The sequence below is a fragment of the Pseudoliparis swirei genome, chromosome 12 (genome assembly GCF_029220125.1).
Source record: "Pseudoliparis swirei isolate HS2019 ecotype Mariana Trench chromosome 12, NWPU_hadal_v1, whole genome shotgun sequence".
Lineage (NCBI taxonomy): Eukaryota > Metazoa > Chordata > Actinopteri > Perciformes > Liparidae > Pseudoliparis > Pseudoliparis swirei.
Genome location: NC_079399.1, coordinates 20,592,797 through 20,611,397, shown reverse-complemented (window position 1 = coordinate 20,611,397; position 18,601 = coordinate 20,592,797). Strand labels below are relative to the sequence as shown.

Sequence of the window (18,601 nt, the reverse complement as noted above, 5' to 3'; positions counted from 1 at the left end):
CTGTATGCTAAATAATAGCTGCAGTTAGCATAGCTTAGCATAGCGTAGCAACTGAAAGCTGGAAAAAGCAGCTAGTCTGTCCAAAAGTGATTATTTCTTTCAACTAGCACCTCAAAAGCTCACTAATGAACACGTCACATCGTCTGTATGAGTATAAAAAAGGGGCTCAACGAGTCACTTTGCCCAGGCATAACCTCCTGAAAAAACTTCTTTTACTTCATTGTTTGTATGGCTTTAATAAGACGAGATATAAAAGGGTTCATTAGAGCGCTTCAGAGGTGCTAGCGGGCAGATTTCTTTCAATCGTTGGACAAAGTCGGGCTTACCGTAGCTAAGCTAAGCTAACGGTCTGCCGGCTCTCGCTTCATATTAAACATACAGACGCAACGAGGATCGGTCCTCAAACACGCTTTTGGAAAAGTCCCATTTTGAAAATGGGATTTTCAATGTCTTTGATTCCAAAGTGGTGCTTTTACCTTTTGAGGCTAATATTGATGAAAGTGAGAGGAAAAAAAAATCACCTGGGAAGTTAAAATATTCTAAAACATGTCCGGTGTGGAATTTAGTCTAATTTGATACCACAGATATAAAAAATAAATAAAAATCTCCTGAAAGCACATTCTTTAGGCGATTATGAAGGAGGCAGCAAGTAGTAGATAGCGTGTTTTTTTTTCATCGTTATACTTGTGGCTGCTAATACGGACGTGAACTAACGGCGTCAGCCTCGGCCACGGGCCTCTTTTCCTTTGGCATGATGACATAATCACAAATCTCATTATTAAATAGTTTGCTTGATTATCACATTGACCCTAAATCTGATCCTCGTATCTTCGAGTCCTCAACAGTCTCGTAAACAACGAGGCAAAATGATTGTTTACCCAGTCGCCATCTGGGGGGAGGGGAGGGGGGGGATGAAGAAATGCTACTGCTGCTGCTGTTGGATATAAACCTTAACATGTTGACTTTTTTTATATTCTAAAAAAACATCTTGTTCCTTGTTGTCAGGGAGAGAAAAATAAACTTAAAACCTGCTGTGTGTGTCCTGCAAAAACGTAAAAAGGTGCAGTTGTTAAGGCCAGCCTCAAGGTTTAAGGCTACTTCTTCATCGAGGTTTTCATCCAACAGCAGGAAATGAGACGCTCCGCCCAGAGCGGCAGGAGAACCCTCGGAGGCCGACGAGGGGGGGGGACCTCGAGGGCTGTGTCGGTAGATAGAGTGTGACTGAGAGCCAGAGGAACCATATATATATGTAGATATATATATATTATATATACACAGTACACGTTATTATTCTGAGGTGAGAGACTGAGGGTCGCTCAGACAACCTGGCTGGACGGGGAGAGGAAGAGAAGAGAAGAGGTATCCTGTGAAGAGAGAAACAAATCCCAGATGAGGGCCACCATTTTTCTTTTGGGTTGTGGTGATCCGACTGCCAGCTCTGTCTGTATATGAGGGGGGGGGGGGCAGGAACAGCTGGGAGGGGACGGCTGAGGGACAGATTCACGAGGTTTGTAGCATTATTTCAGTCTCTTTTCTTTTTCGTCTCTTTCCGCCGACTCCCCTCCTCTCGACTGTCGTTGTGTCGTTGTGTCGTTTCCCACCGACCCCGTTGCAGGTCATTCGTCCTCCAGGGACTCGGTCTTGATGTCGTTGGGGATCCCTCCGGTTCGGGACAGGGCCAGGATGGTGTGGTTGACGGCGGCCATCTCCACCGCCAGAGAGATGGGGTCCTGGTGCTCGCTGTCATCCTGAGAGGGAGAGGGGGAGGAGGAGGGAGAGGGGGACCCGCGGGTCAGCATGTGTGCAGTTCAACCCTACTGTACTCTACTATACCCTACTTTACCCTTACCTACTCTAGTCTACCCTTCCCCTACTTTACCCTAACCTACTCTACCCTAGCCTACTTTCCTCTACCCTACTCTAATCTTATCTACCCAACTCTATTCTACCCTTATCTACTTTACCATACACTACTTTCCTCTACCCTACCCTACTCTAATCTTATCTACCCTACTCAACTCTATTCTACCATAATCTACTTGACCATACTCTACCCTACTCTGTCATACTCATTGAATATTTTGTTACTCTGTCATGATTCCTTCGGATCACATGACATCTATTGTTCATCTGGTCACATGACATCTATTGTTCTGTCCATCCTGCAGAGGGATCCTCCTGTTGCTCTCCTGAAGGTTTCTTCACTTTTTTCCCCATAAAGGGTTTTCTATTTCTTGGGAATTTTTCCTGATCCGATGTGAGGTCAAAGGTCAGGGATGCCGTATGTGTACAGACTGTAAAGCCCTCTGAGGAAAATGTGTGCTATTGGGCTGTATAATTAATATTGTGAAGGGGAACCTCCTATTCAGCGTTGTGGTTGGCGTGTGTCTGTGCGGATGTACCTGTGTTGGCGAGGTGGGCTCGAGTCGGTAAAGGCCAAAAGGTCGGCCGAGAGGTCTCTTGTCAAAATAGGGCAGGTCACATGCCTGCAGGAAACAAAAGGTCTTCATTTAGCAAAGCAAAAAAAAATGCTGAAAATGTTTCTTTTCAGCAGCCGGGAGTCGACAGGAGGGTTTTGCAAGAGTAAAACGAGGCGGCTCAAACTGAACGGCGACCTCCGAATGTAAACGTCTAAACGACACAGAGCGTTGCTACTTTCCATTGTTCCTGTGGAAAAGGAGAAAAAGAGCAGGGCGATTTCTTTATTAATGTTCAACCGGAAACAAATAAAAGAACTTAAGGTGCCTTCTAAACTCGGGGGGGTGAATATATTTAGTGTTCACTTGGAAGAAAAAACGCTGTTCAAATATTCCTGGATGTCTCTTTGCTGCCGATCTCAATTATTACCTTCAACCAAAGAGAAGGAAGACATTGAGTGAACATTTAAAACATCTGACTTGTGACACCAGAGTGAGCCGAGGATGTGAACGGTTGGCAAGAGGCCGACCCATAAAAACTAAATGAAATAGAAATGAATGAATAAAAACCACAGCATGATATAAAATAACTAGAACGGGCACTCGGTAGAGCGCATACCTTCGCATATCACAAGATTGGGCATTGAATTATCAACATGTTGGCATTAGTTGCATGCCAATTGGATACAAATTGACCGTGCTATGGTAAAAAGAAGATTTTGACCTTTTCCTTGACCTTTGACCCGATCGATCCTAAAATCTAATCAAATGGTCCCCGGATAATAACCAATCATCCCTCCAAATTTCATGCGATTCGGTTTAATACTTTTTGACTTTAGCGAATAACACGCACGCACGCATACAAATACACGGCGATCAAAACATAACCTTCCGCATTTTCAATGCGACGATAAAAATGCTGAATCTGTAACAGACGAAGAAGTGACCTCTCTCTCTCTTTAATCGGACTTCCCCGTCACAGCCTGTAACAATAAAGTGGTTTCATGTGTCCTAGACGCTCCTCACCTGCTCGGAGAAGTCGTTCCCATCGATGTCGTCGCTGTTGGAGTGTCCCCCCGGGCTCTGGACGTCTATCCCATGACTCTCCAGGATTGTGGCTTCTTGGAGGAAGAGGATGGATTATTAGATTCACGATGAGTCACTGAATGCATCGGAAAAAATAGGATCTAAAATTCTATTTTTTTTAAACTGAACATTTTTTATTAACTGGTAAAAAATTGCAAAGTTTCATTTTAGTTTTAAAAAAGTGGTCACTGAGTGTTAATTGACCTCTTCAGCTGTAACTATCGTCACAACATCGGGATCGGCATGTTGAGAACCAGTTAAAAAGAATAGCTAGTCAGAAACGGATAAACAGCTGAAATAGTTAACAAAAAGTAATGGATACACGCTAGCCCATGTTCATGGATACAGTTAAAATAGTTGGCTAAAATTCAAGAATCTAATGGTTGAAATATTTAGTTAAAAGTCATGAATATACAGTTAAAATAGATGGTTAAAAGTCATGGATAAATACTTAAATTAGAAAGTTAAAAGTCATGGATAGTAGTTAGTTAAAAGTCATGAATACAGTTAAAATAGTGAGTGCTAAAAGTCATGAATAAATGCTTAAAATAGTTAGCTTAAAGTCATTGATAGAGAGTTATAATAGTTAGCATTAGGTCATGAATACACAGTTAAAATAGTTAGCTAAAAGTCCAGGATAAATGCTTAAAATAGATAGTTAAAAGTCATGGATACACGGTGAAAATAGTTAGCTAAAGGTCATGGATAAATGGTTAAAATAGTTAGCTCACGGTCATGGATAAATGGTTAAAATAGATAGTTAAAGGTCATGGATAAATGGTTAAAATAGATAGTTAAAAGTCATGGATAAAAAGCTCATCTTTTGGACTGTGGCGGTTGGGAACCGCTGCTGTCGAGGTCTGTAGGTAAATGTGGGTGGCAAGAGGATTATTTTCCTTCTCGGTTCACAGCGGTTATGATGATGCTTTTCCAGAAGTCCTTCCAAATATTAGGAGACCAATTAACAAATATTGAGCTAATGATGAAATTAATTAATGATGAACTGTTGTAAACGCATCTAAAAATGCATATATAAACATAATAACCGCTGTTAATAAACATGACATAGTCGTTGACCACAAAGGGATGCCTTTAAAGGTCTCAATAGTTGTGGCCCCTCCCCAAAGTCACGTTACCAATGTTGGCACGTCTCTTGATTTCTTTGCGACGGTTGGCGAACCAGTTGTAAACTTTCAGGGAGGTTACCCTCTCCAGATCGGACAGCTTCTTCCCTGAAACAGAAATCACAAAACAATCCCGTCACTTTCGCCATTTACAATGACGCCCTTTTAAAATGTGAAAAATATTTGACAGTTACAGACTTTTTTGTTTGTTTATCCATCTGCTCACTCAAGCTGAGAATTCCACTTTTACAACGCGATTGTTTCATGAGTGAACATGGTCAAAATATGGATGTTGAAAATAAAAATAAAATATTCCGTCACAGAGAGCACAGATGTTTATGAAAAAATTCAGCCCAAGTCCGAGAAACGTGAGATCACAAGGAACAGCCTGGAATTCAATAAATCAGATTAATATTAACACAAGAGCCCCAGCAAATAATCACATCCCATTCTCTTTTTGCTAAATTGTTAGATACATTTTAGACCTAATTAGTCGATTCTGCTTCGTAACACACACACATATAAGCATGTATAACACACAAGGTGTGTAGAGGTCAAAGATGCACGGCTGCCGGATCACAAGGGCTGTGTAGATACGGGAATCTCCGTGGTAACGTTTACATTACATATGCCAAATGAAGCCGTCATCCATCACAAACGCCCCCAAAAAGCCCTTTGAAGTTGGATTGCTCCGACAGTCCCCGGTGTCGGTGGCTTACCTGGCTTCTGAATAACAGCGTTGCAGGCGTTTGCTATCTCCTCCCGCTTGGCCTCATCTGGATACTGGTTGTCGTTGAAGTAGCTAAAGATAGAAGAGTCACTCCGGTTACATTTTTTTGGGTTTTGATAAAGTTAGCGGAAGGATTTAAGTGACAACATCCGGTTTTGCAAAGTTAGCGAAAAGAACCACGTGAAAAAACATCCGTTTTTCAAAATAAGATGTCGACAAATCATACACCAACATATATAAGTAAACAATTAACTGATTTGTATCTTTATAGATCGTTTGAGATTTAGCTTAAATTATGCTAACATTAAAATATTTTTACTGTACCAAGGAAGAGTTTATAAAAATAAGTCAGACTTTTGTATGTTAAAAAAAGTCCTGTATATAAATTTCCCCAAGAGTTCCAGGAAATGAATGATGCAGATGTGTTCCATACATATCTGAAATCCCCTACAATAGCAATCAAACAATTGTAATGTATCAATTAGGACATTTTTCAAAGTAAAAGTCCTAAATGGTTAAAGAAATCTGTCATGTTTAAATGTTTGAGGCGCTCTAGATATGTTTTCCCTCAGAGTCCCAGGCAACGACTGATGCAGATGTGTTCAGGACGTCCCTGACTTCCCCTAGCCTGGCAATCAAACATATTTACTGTCGCAATTAAGAGATTTTTCAAATTAAAAGTCCTAAATGTTTAAGGAAATCGGTAATTTCTTTAATGTTTGAGGTGCTTTATATATGTATTTCCTCAGTCCTAGGCAATAATGCTACACAATAAATAGAATGCTTCAATCGACACCGTGATCGGTGATCGCTATTATCGCATCGGCAGATACTGATTTCAGTGATCGGTGATCGGCACCAAAAAACCTGATCGGTGCATCTCTATTATTTACTGCTCATGTGCAGGTGGAGCTGTAGCCCCTCCCATCAGGCTGAGAATGGGTGAACGATGACAGGTCAAGTTATTATTTGCAGAGAGGCAATGTTACCTTAACTCCATGTGGAAAAAAGCGAGAAGTTATGAAAAGAAAAAAACCGTCCATGCATCATCTGTCATCTGCCGCTCCCCCCCCTCCCCCCCTCCCCCTCTCACCTCTCCATCACTGCCAGGCACTCTTTTCTCCACGTGAAGCGACTTCCGCGACGCAGCCGGAAGGTCCCGGGGGCGGTAGTGATGGGGGGCGGGGTTTGCCTCCACTCCATTTCCTCCAGGGGCAACGGGGCCAGCCGCATGTTCAGCGTGGCACCTGGTGGCGGCAGCGGCGCATTGCATTAGAAAGAGGGGGAGGAGTCACACGGCAGGCAGGCGGAGTCACGCAATGGAGTCAGACTGTGCGCGGTGGCAGGCGGCGGCCGGGGAGCCCGTCTCTGCACGCCGCCTTCTGCAAATCTCACGATACATTCTGATCACAAGAGCGACCGAATAGTGCCGACTCGTCTGAAATCCCGACCGCGGCAGAAAAGAAAAAAAGCACACAGAAGATTTGATTTGCAGTAAAAAAAAAAAACTTAAAAAACTCCTGTAACAACAGTCTGGGTTATTGAGAGCTGCATGAACGGGACGTCACGTTCCTCTGCTATGGAGGTGTGTGTGTGTGTGTGTGGCAGGGGGGGCATCTCCCTCTGGCCAGAAATAGCACCGAGCACTTTCCACCGCCAACGGTGTTGGCAGGGCTCCAACTGAGGAACGTGCCGCAGAGGATGAAAGTGTGGGATGATGGCGGCGGCGCCCGAGTTTGGGTCGGTGCGTGCACAGCGGGGCGCCGATGCCGGCGTCGGGGCCCGCTGTGTTTGTCGCCGTTTATCATTTGCAGCAAAGCGTGGATTTTGAGAGACAACGCTCGTCTTTTGATGGGGCGTCGACCGCACGCCAACTCTGGCGCTCCTACGTGTCCCTGAACACAACGTTTGAGGGACAATTGGCTGGACTGATTGATGCAGCGAGACGGACCAATGACGGACGACAAGACAACAAAACAGTTCGGGGGAACAAAAACGAGTTTCCGGTTGTACTCCGGGATCAGCAGCATCATAAAACTCTATTAGGTCACTTCACTTTCTTCAAGGAACTTTATCATTTCACTCAATCTATCGATAATTAAAAAACATTTAAAAAGGAAACCATTTTTTTTTTAAAGAAGAAAAAAAGGTTAATAACAATTTAAAGTTTCGGTGCAACAGAATAAAATATAATCTAGGTTTACAGTAAAAACTCAAACTGAAGTTTACAGGAGAGGTTTGAATGTCATCTTTCATTTTAAGATAGTTCTAAAGTTTGGTGCAACATGATTTAAAGTTTGTTTGACTTCTTAAAAAGGAACCTCGTTGGTGGACGTAGTCATGGTGATGCCACCCGTTGGTTTGTGGACTGATGTTGTGACAGACTCTTTGTAGATCTGGTTACAGGAACAACCTAAAGCATACCCTGCTTTATGGTCTGATATTTACATCACGCTGTATTGATGACTTGAACTATAAACTCATGTTTACAATATTTTACAAAGTATTTTCTCAGAGACTTCCGTACAGGTCTCCCCCTGAAAGCCATCAGAAGAAAGGATGGAGGTTTCCTCCTGGGTGCAACCAAGCCTCAAGGCTGGAGTTCAAGTAGAATAAAGTACATTATAAAAGTACACTTAAAAAGTACTCAGCTCCTCCAAAGAGCCGTTACATCATCTTCCTTAGTCTCCACCTCCCATTCGCTTCCTACTTACATCCTGCATGAGGAGGCAGAGGCGTCGCACATCTCATCTCACTGCAGCACACAGAGGCCATGACGCCGTCTACGTCTACTTATCTCGATAAAAAGTGCTGTCAGCAGAGTGTTTTCCAACTGTGCCTCCCTCTCTTTGCACCCCCCCCCCCCCCTCCTCTGATGCGATTAGCGAGGCAAACTCCTCTGCCATCTTAAGATCCAACTTTTAAAATGCCCAACAACTCCTGCTTTAAAAGGATTCAGAGCATCCAGATGAAGCTACTGTCCTGAGGTCTGGGCCCCACCTGGCGTGGTCTTCTCCAGCGTGTACCAGCGGTAGAAGGCCCTCTTCTTCTGCTCGCTCAGGTCGGAGCCGTGCTGCAGCAGCCAATGGGAGATCCGGCTCTGGCTGATGCCTGGAAAGCAGCCAGACGTCCAATTAACACAAAGTGTGCGTTCCGGACAGACAGACTAGAGGGGGGGATATGCTGTTGTTATACAAGAAAACCAACTTCGACCTCTGAATTTCAATCTTTGCATTGTGAAATAGTAATCGAGCGCATAATAAGTATCACATCTTGTTAAATTCAAACATGAAGACCATATTTATGGACTCTTATGTCACACTTGTGTACATGGTGTTAATGCTCACAGCGACATTTTGCAGCTCGTTTTATTCCGTTTATGTAAATTCCCCTGAACTGTGGCATAACAACCAAATACTACATTTGTAGCTGGAAGTATGAGAACACGAATACTTTGGGGCCCTGAAAGCAGAACATTTTCCCCTTTTTCTTTCAATTTTAATGCATTTCAAAGGTTTTCTTTTTGTTAGGGGACAAAAGAAACTACACAATTCTTGAAATTTGGCCAAAGCATGTGACCTTTTAACGATTTTGTGGCCTAAATGACATTTATAGGGTTTGATCAAATTCTAAAATGTTAACAAAAACCTCTGATTTGCCATTAAAAGACCCAGAAGTGATGCTCAACTCTTAAACTATACACAGGCACATTGTCTCGCTGTTCCCCATCTGATCTTCTATGTATCGTACGGCATGAAAAATAACAAACAAATGCAAACGAGGGACAGGAATCCCCCTTAAAATGAATGGCCGGGTTTCGGTGCTACTCACCAGTAACTTGTGCCACCACGGCCTGAGAGATCCTCCTGTTGCCCAGGAACGCCTTGATCTCCTCCTTCACCAAGCTGCTGTCCCTCCTGCAGACACACACACACACAGCACTGAGCTCAGAGCCCGGCTGGGATTATGCACAGGGAGACACAAAGTACATGGAGTGAGGTGAGGAGAAGACCAACTAAAATCTAGAATACCTGAAAGATACATGGCGCAGAACAAATGTCGAGATTCAGCTTTTATTCTCTCGCTATTAACATGAATATATTAAGAACTAGAACGGGCACTCGGTAGAGCGCATACTTTCGCACAGGGGCGGCCCTAGCACATTTGGCGCCCTAGGTGAGAATCACTCGTGGCGCCATCCCCAACGATTTTGCACGAAAACGGAATTTCAACTTTCAAACGCTATTTTGCCCTGCAAGACTGAATTTCTTTCAAATAAACAGAACAACGATCGCAACAATGAACAAACATTAAATAAAGAACAAAATCCCTGAGAAAATGTCACGTCTGTGCTGAACTACGCTCCGGCTACGCCCCCCTGATCAACGGTGCACATTCACTCCCTCGTCGTGCCCAAAATAATGTGACCGCCTACGGCTGCCTGTAATCCAGCTAGATCTATAGCTCAGCATGATGAGTGTTTGACTGGAGACCCGGAGATGCGTGATCGATTCCAAGAAAAGACAGCTTTTTTTCATCAATTTTTTTTTTTTACATTGAATTTACATGACGTGGTCAACACTTCATGTAGGGACACATGATGCATGAATATGTTCACAGACTCAAAGCGCCACCTACTGGCTCAACTGGACTTTGTCGAATCTGCCCCAAACTTCTCGTGCTCGTTACAAGTCACGGCCCGAGTCAAGTCCGACTGGCGTGCCTGCGTCCTCGGTCATCTGCGCCGGCGCGTAGGTAATCTCACAAATTAAACCCGTACGGTGACGCTCGGACCTTGAAAAAGTCATTCATGCGCTCATGTTCTCCCGACTCGACCGCCGCAACTCCCTCCTTTCCAGCATAAACTGAAAATAATCCATCACCCGCCTCCAACTGGCCCAGAAAGCAGCAGCTAGGCTTCTGCCTGGTTTCAACAGACGGCGTCACACGACTCTCCACCGGCTCGTCTTACAATTAATTTTAAGATTTCGATGATCACTTTTAAAGCACGCCTGGGTCCGGCCTCCACATATGAGCCGGCTCGCAGCCTCAGATCCTCCGAAAGTCGAGGCCTAAATCAAAGGGTGACATCAGAGCCCCTCGACTTTGGGACGACCTGCCGGAGGGGAAACGGCTCGCAGAATCTCAACATTTTTTTTAACGGAACTGCTTTGAAGTGATGTCATCCTTTTATGTGATTTAGTTTGTCTGTTCTTCTTTATTTTGCATTTTTCTATTGCCATGCTTGTTCCCCAAAATCATCCGAGACCGCACCGAACTTCCATCGTTCAAATCACAAATCAAAACCCACCTGTTCAAAACTGCTTCTAATGTGTGATTGTGTGCTCTCTACGCTCTTGTCGTTTGTTTTTATTGTAATTTGAGTTATTTTTAATGCATAGCTTTTAGGATTTTTTAATTATGTGTTGTAAAGCGTCTTTGAGTATTCTGATAAGCGCTATAGAAATGTTATGTATTATTATTATGGTCATTGCCTGTTTGGCATGGTCTCTTTTGCCTCCTGTATTTTCTGAAACGTTCACTTTTATTGACGTTATGTTTCGCCTTGATTCTTTGTTAACCTATTTTTTTTTTAAAAAGGTGATATATAAAGTTAGTATTATTTTTAGTATGGCTTCATTAAATTTTGCGGATCAGAATCATCAAATATCAGCATGTTTGACCATATGTAGCGATATTAATACGCCATTGGAGGGTGCAATATGTGTACGGTGACAATGTGGATTAGTCACTTGTGTGTTTAAATACAATATCAATTAAAAACTAAACCGTAAGGCTTTCCGTTGAATTGTAAGATGTATTATTTTGATCATTAATTAAATTCAGTACATGTATAACTATTTATTTGTGTCATTATGAGCCCAGTCCCTTCCTCACACTGAGGAAAACAGCTTATTGATTACACACCGGGATCGGTCACATGGGCGTCTCCTCAAATATTTACACAATGAGAATTTTGTGAGGAAATGACAACACTTATAAACACGTTACGATATTACGTAATCCAAAATCTAGGGCTGTCCTGGACAAGAAAATATATACTTATTTGACTAACATTCCTTTTGGCTGAAATATTTCATCTGTACAAATCATTTTAAATGTTTAACAGATGTTTCAGTCATCCAGCATGAAAGAAAACATTTAAACGAGAAGAAATCCAACAATGACGTTCTCCAGGTTCCCATCGCAATATCGATCCACTAAAGTGACATCACCACGACAGAGTTTAGTATATTGTTCAACCGATAGACGTCGGATCATCAAACGTATGGTTGTGGTATTTCTTTTTAATAACCTCGGTGCTCGACTGCAGCATCCTTTGAACCGGTCGGTATCCCAGACTCGGGCGCTCGAAGCGCTCCGGCGATGTATTTCTGAAACGGGAATGCGTCACGTCTCCTTGACATCCTGCGTCAATATCCTCCACGCCGGGCTCTTGCGGCGCAGCTAAAATTAGAGCCGCTTGTATCGACACCCGCCGAATCAATGGAGCACGAGCCACTGTACGAGACCGTGGAGGAGGAGAGGGTAGAGCGGGAGGGAGGAGGAGGAGATGTCGTCGGAGGCCAACTCAAAAGGCCGAACCTCCTGCAGAGAGACAGAAATCTGAAGGTAGACGAGTCCAGACCTGCGATGGCGAGGACAGAGAACGTCTATTCTTACTCCGACAGACGGGGCAGCTGGGAGGCCGAGCGGAGGAGACGAGCGGAGGAGACGAGCGGAGGAGACGAGCGTTGACTGATCATCAACGCCGACGGAAAGAAGATGTGATGCCCGGCTCATCTCTTCCTCAATTTGGACCCGTAGACTGTAGATGAGAAGCAGGCGAAGTCACTGGGACTCAATCCGTCGGTTGGTGGACGACGGTTTTTAAAAGCATCGAGACGGCGTTGAGGCCGTAACCGACGAGATTTTTTGGGTCGTCGCCATCTTGTTTCTTTACAACCAGAAGTGACGCAAATGTCGGCGCAAAGTACAACCCAACGGCGACATTTTTAGGCGACTTAACTGTTACAATATTATCGTCACTTACTGAAAGAAACAATAAAAGGGTGAAACAAAAACAGGGACAACTCGACCTGTCAATCCCAGTATATCTGGACTCTAAATGGATCATTTACTAAATCAACATCATTCTGTATTATGATATAATATAATATTCCGTTATTCGTCCCACAGTGGGGACATTTAAAAAATCCCAGCAGCGGTGCACATCAGAGCATCAATGAAAATAAATATAAAACACAATAACAAGACAAAAAAAAACAAATACTAAATATACAGGGGGAAAATGAAGTAAAGTGCTGAGTTTGCCAGGATTGAAGAATTGACTTTAATATTGTATATTAGTATTGAAGACTTTATTAATAATAATAATATATCCTTCATTGATCCCCATGGGGAACTTCTTCTCTGCATTTTACCCATCTTCAGTTATTGAGGAGCGGTGGGCTTCAGCCCGGGGAGCAACTGGGGGTTCAGTGCCTTGCTCAAGGACACTTCAACACGGAGCTATGGGGAGAGCGGGGATCGAACCGGCCACCTCGTGGTTACAGGACGACCGCTCTCACCATGGAGCTACAGATTGAGACCGTAAACTCACGTTTACAATGTTTGCTCGGGGAATAAATCAAGCGAGAAGTCGAGTCGTTCTCTCGTCGACTTCTATACAACCGGAGGAGTCCCTTCAGCGTCGTCTCCACTTTTCCAAGTTTCCTCCAAACCTAAATATTATTGGATGTTCCTCACGTGCTTCCAATGTTTCCAGAGGTGCACACACTTGTAAAGTCTTCTGAACGGTCAGCGTGAACCCCGGGAGGATTCCCCCCCCTCAACGTTTGCCAAACAATACTTCCAATGTTTAATGCAATAAAACAATCACGACAACAACAACGCCTTTCGCGCCCGTCTCTGTTGTCCTGATACCACCACAGGATGTACACGTTTATCCGGCACGCGTCGCACGAAACAACTTGCAACTTTTTCGATTTCTTCTCGATTTGTTTGCACCGTTAGTGGCCATGTGCAATTATTCACTGGTTGCCGAACAAAGACGTGAACAGGAAGTGAGTGAACGCTCCATTCTGCCTTTGTTGTGGCATCAACAACAACAGACAGTCTCCCACGGCACAACCACTGGAACACCATCGCTGCACCTTGAAAAAGGTAACCCCCCCCCACCATGTTCCAGCTGCATTTCCCGGAGGGGATAAGGCTCGCAGAATCAGTAACTAATTTTAAATCACTTCTTAAAACCCATTTTTATAGAACAGCTTTTAAGTGATCTAGTCTTTTTATGCAGAACTTCGGTTCCCCTAATTTAGTTTGTCTGTTTTTAAAATATACTTTTAAATGTAATATTGGTTTCTTGCTATTCCACTTATTGTGCTTTGACTCTCTGTGGAGCTATTTGTACACATTGTTTTTAAAAGGTGCTATATAAATAGTTATTCTTATTATTTGCAATCAGAGAAACCCAAATAATTTCATGATGACTTCCACTTGAGCTAGTGTCTGTGTTCCATTGTTTTTTTACTCAAAAAGCTTCAGCACAACAACACGGCTGCGAGAAATGTTTTCTCAACTTCTGTTTCCAAAGTCAAGAATAAACTCTGAACATCAGCAAAAAATAAGAAAAAAGACATTTTGACAGAAATAAAAAATTGGGATGTGATGAAAAGCTCAGGAACTAAATATACTTTGTGGTGAGATTGTTTTCTCATCTTCGTTTTCCAACGTTAAGAATGAACCACACACGCACACACACTTAACCCCTCAGATAAACTGCCGTCTGCCTCATCGTTGTATTCACGATCACGCCGACTCCAACTAAGTGGCCACCGTAATACTTTTTTTTTTTTTTAATCATCTGCAAGAAACACATGTTATCTGCTCTCGTGAGATGACCATCTTCGACCAGATTGCGTCTTTTTAGTTGGACGACTAAGTTTCCCGAACAAAGTTTGGCGCTCACCTCCCCTCCCCCCCACTGACCTCATCAGCTCCTCCACCTTGTCGTCGATGTCCAGGTCCTCCTCCGTGGCCTCGAACCCAAACGCTCGCGCCGCCGCCGCGCCGTTCACCGGGTACCTGGGCGGAGACAGCTTCCCGTTGGGCGTGGCGGCCAGGCTGTCCCGGCCGTTCTGCGACAGCGCGACCAGCGACACCGGCGAGGGCGGGACGGCGGCCGGCGGCGGCGGACCCGGAGGCGGGGACGTGTCGTAGCTGTGGGACGGCGAGAGCCCGCCTCTGCCGACGAACTGCGTCTGTGTGGCGGTGGAGATTTTGGACTTGACGGCGGCCGCCGCCGATTGGTCGACGGCGACGCCCTCGCCTCCATTGCACGTCGCGGAGGAGGAAGAGGCGGCGGCGGCGTTTGCTGAGGCAGTGTTGCCATTGTTGGCGTTCGAGGCAGAGTTGTTGGTGCAGCCGTTTGCCCCGCCCACGCCGTAGCAGGACGAGGAAGAGGAGGAGGAAGAGGTGCGGCGGCCAAACTTGTCGCCGTGCTCCCGGTCCAGCCGGTCCAGAGTGTCGAGCGCGTGGAGGATCTCCGGCTTGCTCATGCCGCTGCGACGCAGCCGCTGCAGCAGATCTATCTGCTCGATGGTGAAGCGCGGCTCCTCGCTGAACTCAGACATCCTGCTGCTGGACGAGAGACAAGCCAGACAGGTTGTGAGACAGAGGGGGGGATGGGGGGGGGGGGACAGGAAATGCAGGGGGAAGTTGAAGACGGCGAGAAAGTGAAGAAGAGAAATGAACCGAGATGGAGAGGGGAAAAAAAAGGAGGAAAGTCACGCAGAAATGAGACGGGTGAAGGGATGGCGGAGGCAACGAGAAGATTAAGTGGGAAATGAGTGAAAAGGGAACGCCGTCACAGAAAGAAGGAAAGGATGGGAAGAGGAGGAGGGAGGTAGAGAGAGGTAGCGGAGGAGAGTCAGAGCGGGAGAGGGGGGGGCAGATGGAAAGAGAGGGATGGTGAAAACGGCAAGAAGAAAATAAAGAGGCAGCAAATAAGAAAAGGAAGACGGGAGGAGCAGCGGGAGATAAGAGTGTGAAAGAAAGAGGGAGGGGCCGGGCATAAAAATCTGCTATTTTCGGGAACCAGCCGGCAGAGTCACCTTGACAGCTGATGCCATCTTAACGTCCCGACCGCCATTCTTTAAGCGCGACACGACGTATCCCCGGCTCTCGCGTGTGCCACCCACGCTTTGTGTTTTTACATAAGCAATTTGCACTGCTCAAAATCAATGCAACTGGAATCAAGACTGCGGCAGATTTTTTTCCATCTCCAGTGCCGCCGCCCCCCCCCCACCACCACCACCGACCCCGATGATAAACGGTTTAAAAAGAGGTCGCCGGCAGTTTTTATCCCTTCTTCTTCCGCTCTACTTCTGTGTTAGCCCAAGATGAGCAGAGGACAGGGACAAAAGGAGAAATGAGAGCATGTGCGTGCGTGTGTGTGCGTGCGTGTGTTGTTCTGAAGTTATTGTGAATGGCAGGGTCACTGAACCAGATGAGCACTTGGACTCATTAGCCATCCAGGGTCAAGCATTTACTAAGTTAACTATTCCATTTAGGGCGGTTTAAGGTGGCTGGCACACACACACGCACACACTGGAGGTCACATGACATAACACACACGGGTGATGAGTTAATTATAAGTGACCCTACTTCTACTCTCTAATTAGAAGACAAGAGCCACGTGCGGGTCTTTGACGGACGGCACACGGATCTGATCATCACGCGATTAACAGTGCAAACAACTTCTAGAACTTTTCAAAGCTTTAAAAAAAAAAAAAATCATAGATAACCGATAAATCAGGTTAGGTTTTGTATCACGCCCCCAAAAAATATGTATATATATATTGTCTTACAGGGCGCATGCATGCTGCATCAGACACTCCCAGTGTAAAGCTAACTCGTTTCTTTGGCAGTTAAAATTGTCCCGACATTGACCAGAGCTCCTGGCCCCGCTTCCCCGTCCACGCGGTTTTGTTTTGCTCGGGACCGCAGAGACCGCAGGCCCCGCAGCGGGGTGGCTGTTCGGCCGCCGCTGCGGGAGAGCCGCCGGGTGACGCCGGCGCTCTCACGCCCTTTGCCCGAGAGCTAGCGTTAGCACGCGGGTCTCCGCCGCCGACGGACAGGCAGTGTGCCCCGGCGTAGCCTCACACGAGTCCCGGCTCGCAACCCACCGCAGACACCCGGGCTGGTGCCCATCGCTTTCTGGAGAGCCGTTGGACACCCGCGACATCGCGGAAGACGGCGCGCGACGTAACGGCTGCTATTTCGGTAGCGCTCGCGCTGTGGAGCGAATTAGCATAACATGCTAGCCGCGCCGACACTAGCAGACGTTAGCCGCCGCAGCCGTTGCCGCTTACTAGCGGGCGTTTAATATTAATAACACAACTTTCACCGTTTTATTTCTACAAGTACACGACTTACCTCGGTTCAAATCGTCCACTTTAACCATTTAACTGTGTCAACTGGAGCAAAGACCCGCGGCGTCTTTTCACCGCAGCGGAACAGTAACGCGGTCTGACGAGTGGCCTGTCCCGACCCCCTATCCAAGGATTTCTAATCAGAGGCGAATTATTTGCCTCCTCCGCTTTGTCTGTCTGACAACAGCCATATTGACAAGTAACACCTCCGAGGAGCTACGAGGGAACTGTAGTTTTACTCCCACGACGGGCCTCTGCCGTGCGGCGGCGTTCTTTTACACTAAAAACTACAAGTCCCCGAAACGAGGGCGAGACGGGGAGCTGATGGCTCCTGATCTACAGTTGTCACGAAGGGCGATGCAGTTTATAATGCGGCCGCCGGCTCCCCCTCGGCCCGCCGCTGGGGGTGGGGGGGTGGGACCACCCAGGTACCACCCAGGTACCAGCTCAGCAGACACCTAAACTGCCAGAAGGTTTGAAAATGTGTTCAGGCATTTCCCAAATATGTACTTGGAGTTTGGAAACAGAATAGTGGTGGGTGGCCATATTTAAAATCAAGCTGATGGCCATTTTTCTTTTAATTTAAAATATTTCAATAAAAAATATTTGTCTCTTCATTAATTTGGTGCATTTTATGATTCAATTCAATTCATTTCATTTGTATAGCCCAATTTCACAAATTACAAATTTGTCTCGGAGTGCTTTACACTCTGTACACATAGACATCCCTGCCCCAAAACCTCACATCAGATCAGGAAAAACTCCCAAATAACCCTTCAGGGGGGAAAAAGGGAAGAAACCTTCAGGAGAGCAACAGAGGAGGATCCCTCTCCAGGATGGACAGGTGCAATAGATGTCATGTGTACAGAAGGACATATTTAGAGTTAAAACACATTCAATAATATGGCAGTTCATAGTAGGCATATTCCACGATGGAGACCTCCACGATCCATCAGGCAGATGGAGGTAGAGAGGAGGAGTGGGCGGAGTCTCAACATGATGTTTTTGCAGTTCTTACAGAAAGTGTAGAAAATTAATGACCAAAATAGTCACCCATTTTCTCATTATATTACTTGTGTATAATTACAATGAATATATAAAATTCCCTTTTTTTTCCTAAGGGCCCCCTGGAACACCCCGAAAGACCCCGCTTTGAGAACCACTGCAGTAACCCCACCACCCCCGGAAGAGTGGGTTTTAAGGGGAGACTCTACAGTCAACAACAACAACAAATGTTTTTAAAGCACTGGTTAATTTAAAGATATTAGGCTATTTTAATTATTTAACACGTCCTCTTTTGGACTAGTAAAAAAAACATTATTTTATTACTTTGTCTTTTTGCTTTTCTAGATTTCACCAACAGCTGCCATTAGATAATACCTCATTTAAACATCACTTTTCACAACACTTAATAAAAAGATAATAGTCATAATGTGAGGAACCAATGGGGGAGTTTCATGGTGACCCTTTCACCTTTAGTGTCTTTAAAATGTCTGTAGTTTAGCAAAACATATCTTAAATAGTTAGAAATCTCCACTTCAGTAGTCACGACCAAATGTTCCACTTCCTAAATAATACAGAGGGGTTTGTTCTTTTACACAACATTTTATGACCAAGAACATGGATAAATGTGATTGTTTTAGGCTGTTTTGGCTGTATTTTCTGATTTCTAAAGTGGTAGAAAAGATATTAAAAATGCCCCCTCTGTAAAAGACCTTTGACTCCAACACGTCAACAGAATGACAAAATAATTTTGCTATAGCTTTATCCAATGTTCACAACACA

General features: G+C 45.0%; 1 protein-coding gene across 3 annotated transcripts; it reads right to left on the bottom strand.

Moving 5' to 3' along the window:
* Positions 1 to 1,602: 1,602 nt before the first annotated feature.
* Positions 1,603 to 17,175, bottom strand: hmbox1b (homeobox containing 1 b). Of its 3 annotated transcripts, none has more exons than XM_056428294.1 (10): positions 16,821 to 17,175; positions 14,373 to 15,023; positions 9,189 to 9,274; positions 8,358 to 8,468; positions 6,451 to 6,604; positions 5,347 to 5,429; positions 4,640 to 4,735; positions 3,444 to 3,538; positions 2,403 to 2,486; positions 1,603 to 1,748 (listed from the first exon to the last, which is right to left on the bottom strand). In XM_056428294.1, the coding sequence occupies exons 2-10, from the start codon at positions 15,014 to 15,016 to the stop codon at positions 1,617 to 1,619; spliced, it is 1,485 nt and encodes a 494-aa protein (XP_056284269.1). In that variant the 5' UTR covers positions 15,017 to 15,023; positions 16,821 to 17,175; the 3' UTR covers positions 1,603 to 1,616. The 3 variants fall into 3 exon arrangements, with proteins under 3 accessions (XP_056284269.1, XP_056284271.1, XP_056284270.1); XM_056428296.1 differs by having other exon boundaries at positions 3,444 to 3,535; XM_056428295.1 differs by having other exon boundaries at positions 14,373 to 15,020.
* Between the last annotated feature and the right edge of the window lie 1,426 nt (positions 17,176 to 18,601).

What these genes read in the sequence shown, in the direction of transcription:
- hmbox1b (XM_056428294.1), bottom strand. Translation starts at nt 15,016, where the DNA reads ATGTCTGAGTTCAGCGAGGAGCCGCGCTTCACCATCGAGCAGATAGAT. An exon ending in CGCTGTTATTCAGAAGCCAG is followed by an intron (nt 4,736 to 5,346) that starts GTAAGCCACCGA and finishes TTTCTGTTTCAG; the next exon opens with GGAAGAAGCTGTCCGATCTG. An exon ending in CAAGAGACGTGCCAACATTG is followed by an intron (nt 3,539 to 4,639) that starts GTAACGTGACTT and finishes TCTTCCTCCAAG; the next exon opens with AAGCCACAATCCTGGAGAGT.